Consider the following 7,982-nt stretch of genomic DNA (forward strand, 5'->3'; position numbering starts at 1 on the left):
TCTACATGTCTGTCTGTCTGTCTGTGTCTCTCTCTCTCTCTCCACACTGTACAGGCCTATGTGAAAACCAAAATAAAAACAATATATTACTATTTAGGGATTATGAATAAAAACGGCTATAGAAAACATGTATTTACTGTCTTTGTTTATTTTAATATTTTATTGCAAGACGAACCCCGATCCACTAATATTATATAGGCTATAATATAGACCCTTTCTCTGGGGGGAAATGCTATATAACTTTAGTATAACCTGTTTAACGCATGCATGCGCACCCATGTGAATAAAGCACGGTGCGCCGCGGTAACAATGTGTTATATATGCCGTTTCCAGTTGTCCATAAGGCAGACACAGAGCTCTTTACAGTATAGCCTATATATCTCAGCTGAATTCGACTATATTTCTATGAATCCACTAAGACTACCATTCCTTACCAGAGGGCTGCATGTTGGATGAAACCTTTCTGTCACTTCCCTGCCTTTCCTCCTATATGCAAAATATTCGGGGAGGTTGTGTTTCTCAAAACCGGATGGCGCATGTGTTACGTCCCGCGTTCCTCAACGTGCGGTCCGGGGCCCACCAGATGTGTCCAAATAAACTCTTACGGGTCTGTAACTCTGAGAGTGTAAAAAGTTTCGTTCAATCACTTGTCAGCGTTAATATGACTGCGAGGGTGTGCAAATGCAACCAAATGGACCCGCACGGTCCGTTTGTGCACCCTCGGAGTGACAGACCCGTAAGGGTCCATTTGGACCACCCCGCGGTCCGCGGACCCGACGTTGAGAGCCGGCGTGTTACGTTACAGCACGTCCAGAGCGGGCCGACCAATGAAATCCAAGCGAGAACAACGTCCTCGTCACGGCCCCAAAGATTGACGCGCAGGACGCGTCAGATTAATCCCAGCAAACTTCAGCCCTCTCCGGGATAACTCAATTTTGTCTTTATCGGATGAAGATCACTTTTGGTGCCATTGTATAACGACGGCGGTTCCCTCTTATTCCAACGCTCCTCTTCTTCCACAAAAGAAGGGGAACAGTGCCGTAAATCCAAAAGGGAGAGAGAGAGAGAGAGAGAGAGAGGGTGGGCTTGCCTTGAACTGAAGAGGTGCTGTTTTCCCTCCCGTGTGGGTCTCACTGCCTTCCTTCTGCTGCAGAAGGGAGAACCGAACGCGTTCAGCCATTGAGGGGCAACTATTCCACAGCATCTCGCAACATAGGCAAATGGGTAAGATTGCGTTACCATCTGCATGCTTCAGTGGCAGGATAGGAACCATATAGCCATGCCACCACCACGCCTGAACTGCACACAGCGCAGAAACATAACCGTAAGGTTTATCATACTGGAATCGTAGTTAAACCAGATAAAGTGGTGCAAATTCAGTTGTGCCGAACCAATTTATGCGGAGGCTTATTATAGCAAGACAATAGGCGACCCAGAAATATATATTATTGTCTGTTTTTAATTTAGTTGTTTTCCAAGTCGTTGCGTAATGGCACAATTAAATATCGAAAGCAAAATTCCTTTTCAAGAATTCTGGGAAATTAAATCTCTCCAGCCATTTAATGTGGCATTCTGTTGCCGTGCATGCATGCAAGCCTTCACAAGTTTATTAGCCTTTATGCGTGATTAATAAATGGGTAACTTCTGTATATGTTTGTATTTCCCGCAGAGCAAACCTATGGAGAGGTGAACCAGCTAGGCGGTGTGTTCGTCAACGGGCGACCCCTGCCCAACGCCATACGGCTACGCATAGTGGAGCTGGCTCAGCTTGGGATCAGACCGTGTGATATTAGCAGACAGCTCCGCGTCTCGCACGGCTGCGTGAGCAAGATACTGGCGCGCTACAACGAGACGGGCTCGATCTTGCCCGGCGCCATCGGCGGCAGCAAGCCGCGCGTCACCACGCCGAACGTGGTGAAGAACATAAGGGAATACAAGCAGGGCGACCCGGGGATCTTTGCGTGGGAGATCCGCGACAGGCTGCTCGCGGACGCCGTGTGCGACAAGTACAACGTGCCGTCGGTGAGCTCGATCAGCCGGATTTTACGCAACAAGATCGGGAATCTTTCTCAGCCGGGCCAGTACGACGGCGGCAAGCAGGGCGGCCCGCAGGGCGGAGGCCTCTCCTACAACCACATCTACCCCTACTCGTACCCCAACGCTATGTCGCCCAACGGCAGCAAGATGAGCCCCGGCGGCGTGCCCAGCCATGTCAGCATGAGAGCCTGGCCCTCGGCGCACACCGTCACGAACATCCTCGGCATCAGGGCGTTCATGGATCAGTCAGGTGGGTCATTCTAATCCCCGGCAGTTTGCACGACTATAATATAGGCCTCGGGGTCATGCGTGCATGATCTGCAGTATTTCTAACTGCATTTCAATAGTTTCAATAATATGTCCATTAGCCATATAATGTCTATTATTGTGTTATTATACTCAGTCCGCCATGGCAGGACAATATGAAGCTATTAGACACGTATAGGCCTCGGTTCATCATTCAATCATTCAACAAGAAAGCAATGAGGAAAGTCAATATAGGCCTTTTCACGGAATGATGCTTTTGTAAACATCTTGCTGACGTATAGAGATCCTCTCTAATCCCTTTCAACGTCTTTGGAGAGACATGTTCTGTCCTCTCTGGATGATAAATGATAGCCTATGCAGTCAGTCCTGCACCTGTGGATTTTCTGCATGAGTACAAAATGGCCCTATCAAATATAGGCTAAAATGACTATATAAAGAAACGAGCTGAAACGTCGATTTAATCAATTAAATAAAGGACGTACACATTTAAAATAAGTTGAAATGGTGTTTAAGGTTTTATGTGTTTATTTCGAATTACTTTTCAATGTATTTAGTTTTAGTTATCTCAGCACCAGATATTTTGTTGTGGAATATATATATATATAGCACTGAGGCCTGTTATGATTATGAACAATATTTAAAAAGGCATTTAAAATATTAATTGTTGAATATACAGATTCACAAATTGAAAACAGATAAATTCATTGTGACGCCAATCTGACAAACAAAACAAATCAACAACAATAAACTATAGAACTTTGTGATGTGTGATCTTTACGCTTCCCGACCAATTAAACATGATGATGATGTTATATATATATTGTGTGTGTGTGTGTGTGTGTGTGTGTGTGTGTGTGTGTGTGTGTGTGTGTGTGTGTGTGTGTGTGTGTGTGTGTGTGTGTGTGTGTGTGTGTGTGTTTTTGTCAACCAGCCATGGCCGGAGCGGATGGCTACGGTAAGATGGAGGACTGGAGTCCGGTCAACAGAGCGTCTTTCCCCGCGGCTCATCACGCTGTCAACGGCATCGACAAGGCGTCCATTGAGGCGGATATAAAATACGCGCAGGTAAACACAACAAGAGACGAGAGGGAGACTGCATGCTGCGGTTCTGTGGAGCGCAGCTTTTCACCCTAAACGACACGCACACTGCTAGTTATGCAAACTTGTGTGACGGTGTAATTACACCATTTACTTTTCTCCTCTATGGTGCACAACCACAAACACGGTGCGTGCGTGCGCGCGACACACACACACACACACACACACACACACACACACACACACACACACACACACACACACACACACACACACACACACACACACACACACACACACACACACACACACACAGGCCTTGAAGAAGGCAGGCTATACTGTTTACATTTCTGATACAGAATAGGCCTATATAATTTAGGCTATATATAAACGCTGTGAAATTGCATGTGTATATATTTCATGAAATATGAAATACATTCCAAATGCATTGCATATAAGGCTATACACTACGAAAACGAAATACATAATTTTAGGGAAGGCCAGACAAATGTGCGTTTATTATTTGTGTGTGTTTTATGTTAAATGTTTATTTTTGTTTTACTATATTTGTGTGTATGTTTTATGATCTTTTTGCAGCCGTCGTCCACGCTGTCCAGCTACGTGCCGTGCGCGTACACGTCGTCCAACCAGTACGGCGTGTACAGCGCCGGGCCCACGGGGGGCTACGTGACCCCCGGACACCACTGGCAGAGCCAGACCCCCGCGCTGTCCCACCCGGGCGGCGGCATGGCGGCCATGCACGCCGGGGACCTGCACTCGGCCATGGGCTTCAAGCACCCGTCCAGAGAAGGTGGGTGGGTGTAGCATTTTAGCATAGCATATTGCAGTCGTTCGCAAACTTTTCAGCCCGTGTCTGACCCAAAACAAAAATTAAATTAGCCCACGGGACCCAAGCTATAGTGAAAATAGCCAATATTTGTTCTAATGACATTCATGACATATACTGGAGGAAATTATTATTAATTCATGAAAAGTTAATTTTTATTTTATTTTTTAGCCTAAATGTTTTGAAATGACAATAATTAAAAACCAAATGTATAGGAAACAAAAACTAAGGGGACCCAGAAGAATGTGTCCGCGACCCCCACACACACACACACACACACGCACGCACAGGCTCATTTGGGCATTTAATTTTGGGTTGTTGGGATGCATGTTCTATCGTGCCATTCTTGATCCGGGCAGCGATAACGCGGCCTAATATTTTGGCGTAATTTGAAAATTGGACACAGCTGCTATATTATATACCCCGCACACCGTTTATTTTCAACTGAACGAGAGAACAAAGTCCTCTGTCCAAATGTGGGTTAGGCTACACATGGAATAATGATGATAATATGAAGAAAACGATAATGATAATTCATGTTATTTATGTATTACTAATTTTGATGTATTTGTTAATAAAACGTAGAATGTGTGTAGCATATAATGCATTTCCTGCTCTTATCATACTCTGTAAAAAATATATTTTATGAGCGTTCATGATAGTCCTGTGTCACTCGTGGACTTTTTTACTTTTACTTATGCGCGCGCGCGCGCGCACACACACACACACACACACACACACACACACACACACACACACACACACACACACACACACACACACACACACACACACACACACACACACACACACACACACACACACACACACACACACACACACACACACACACACGCGCACACTTTTTTGGAATTACAATTTGCGTTCTGTCATTCTTATGAAAACAGAAGTGATTAATTACAGCCAGGTCTGGTTATCAAATATTGACATGTCAAACTTGGACAACGGTCGTGACTCTTGAGTCGTCCCAGAAATTATTGTTACGCATGCATGGCTCACAGAAAATAAAAACTCAGTAATCATTATTATTTTTTATTTAAAGGACATTGCGCATACTTTATAAATAATGTATTTGGCTTCATCACAACAACCATGTATGGTTCTAAATATCGTCGAGCCAGTCACTAATTTAATCCCGCGGTAAATAGGCTATGGAATGCAATATAATCGATGCGTTTTCCTCACGCACAGTTTCGATATAGAAAACAATATGTCGGGGTGTTTGTGCACATGTGCTCCATATAGCCTATATAATAAACATGTGCATGTGTGTTGTACGTGTGTGTGTGTGTGTGTGTGTGTTGTTGTGCACGCAGGGGACAGAAAGCCGCCCAGTCCTCTCAGTCTGACCAAACACCAGCAGCAGCAGCATGACGCGTTAAACAGCGTCCACGGACTCAACCTCCCTACCTCGTCCTCATAACACCACCTGAACCACAACAACAACAAGCACCAACAAACTGGACTTATAGCAAATTACTACGCGAAAGAAAAGAGAGAGACGCGCAGAATCCATTATGATTTGAACGCATTTCAAGAACTGAACTCTTCCCCCCCCCCAACAGTAAGTGAGAGCACTATGCCATGTTGTTCTTTTTTTTTACAGGGGTGTTTTGTTGCGTTCACACGGGCAGATGCAAAAGATACAAAGATGCAAAGCTACACCGCGTATTTGTAGATGTGTGTCTTTGTAGTTGAAGTTGAAAAAACAACCAAACTAATTTGTAGCTTGGTATAGCTGCTGTAGCTTTTCTGCTTTTGCATGCAGCAGCTATACTACACACGTCGGGATGTATCTTTGTATCTTCATGTCGCTGGCTTCCATTGAAAATGAATGGTAGACTGTATCTTTGTATCTGCCATGCATGCATGCCCGTGTGAACACATGCAGCGATCGTGTGACTTTAATAGCCTGGTTTGTGCTTCGTCGTATGGCGTCGTTCGCCGAAAAATATAGCCAGATCGCGACGCTTGGCGTGATGGTGATGATATGGCTATTTTCGGTCGCGCCACACCGTGGTACGACGGATCATAAACCAGGCGTTACAGTTGGCCCATTCAGATTTTATTTTTAACAGTTCTTTTTAAAAACTATATGATCGGCCTATGGGCCATATGAATGTAAGCTTTTATGGATTGTATTTGTTTTTGGTGCTTTTGACAGCGGTGGTTGGTAGTTTTTTCAAATCCCTTTTCTCCCAAAGAAATACTTCATGTTTAAGCCTATTATATTCTGTTACACAGGATCAAAAAAAGTACACTTGTTTCTGTTTGTTTGTCACTGATGTGATTCTTTATTCTAAACGTCTAAAACGTGGAGGGGGGTCAAGTTCAACCCACCGGCCCCCTCCATTATTTAACGGGGACTTTCCTGTTTTATATAGACAGACCAACCCAACGTCATGCAATTATCTGATTCCATTCCACAGCGACTATACGATGTGAACAAAGAGATAAATTGTAAAATGTAAAATATCTGCAAAAGCTTTAATGATATATTTTTTATAAATTCATTGTAAATATTAAAAAATAAATAAAGGCTTTCTTACATCCGACATTTCCCTGCTGCTATGAATATAATTGTTTTATGTATATATAGGCCTCATGTGCCATAGGCCTGGCTATATGATCCAACGCAATATGATCGGGCATTGAGAGCATTGTAATCAATACTGCACATCGTCTATTGTATACTTGCAAATGATTGATTGAACATTTTATTAACAGATTGTAGAATGGGTACAGTTCAAGGTCAATACAAAAAACTGCTAAGAGGATAAAACCATGAAAAAGCACTATAAGACTTGTTTACTTCAGGGGTCCTCCATTTTCAATTAATCAAAAACAGTTAGGACTAAAGACATACAAATACACATAGGCCTATGCAATAAAAAAAATAAAAATAAAAAAAAACATCATCAGGTGTGTGCATGTGTTTAGCCTATCCGATCAGATCTATAGATGGGTTAACAACTTAATATGGGTTATGCAGGGCTATATTATCAAGTGATCAGTTGCTGAGGTGGCATGTATCGAGAGGGAAATGAGAGGGATTAATGCATGCAGTTGTGCAAGCAAGCATGCATGCACGCATGGATTTAATGATGCCAACACACTTCCAGTTAAACTTGCAGTGAACCATGACACAGACTGGCGCCTGTAGCGATGCTATCACGCTTTACCTGCTACGAGGGAAATCTATATCTATCTGATGACTAATCATGCGCATTCATTTTGGAGGTGGATATGGTTAACATGCACGTAGCCAGCCAATGCGTGCAGGCAGTGCGCACATCGGCCCCCGTCCAATTAACCACTTAAATCTAAAGTAAAAACACTTCGTCGCGCAACAGTGTCGCTTGCTAAAAAGCCCTGGTGATCTGCAAGAGCATTTGTGTATATAGGCCAGGGCTATAGGCCTAAAATATATTTAATAATAATTTCATATAAATTCAAACGGAATGCACGGATCTTAATTGTTGGGGATGGGATGCATTGCAGGGATATTCTCTGTGCGTCTGACTGCAGCCACATGTCATTCGTACGTTGTGTTTTTGTGATGCATGCACGCACTGCAGCGCGTGGAAATGAAACCCGAAAGGCCTATAGCAAATAGCCTCAATATTTGGCCCGCATTCCTTTGACACTGCAGGGAACGCAACGTGCATGGGCTGCCTATACTCATTTTTAAAAGAACATTAATCATGCCATTTAAAAGTATGGCAAAGAGATAGTCGGACTATATTGTTCATTATATGCTATAGGCCGATAT

The 7,982-nt window shown here is 43.6% G+C and overlaps 1 protein-coding gene across 1 annotated transcript; it reads left to right on the plus strand.

Annotated features, from left to right (window-relative positions):
• The first annotated feature begins 929 nt into the window (after positions 1-929).
• Positions 930-6,765, plus strand: pax1a (paired box 1a). Its single transcript, XM_079527743.1, has 5 exons — positions 930-1,224; positions 1,670-2,287; positions 3,236-3,369; positions 3,940-4,153; positions 5,527-6,765. The coding sequence occupies exons 1-5, from the start codon at positions 1,221-1,223 to the stop codon at positions 5,631-5,633; spliced, it is 1,077 nt and encodes a 358-aa protein (XP_079383869.1). The 5' UTR covers positions 930-1,220; the 3' UTR covers positions 5,634-6,765.
• The last annotated feature ends 1,217 nt before the right edge of the window (positions 6,766-7,982 follow it).

This window comes from Electrona antarctica (genome assembly GCF_951216825.1).
Source record: "Electrona antarctica genome assembly, chromosome: 18".
NCBI classification, from domain to species: domain Eukaryota; kingdom Metazoa; phylum Chordata; class Actinopteri; order Myctophiformes; family Myctophidae; genus Electrona; species Electrona antarctica.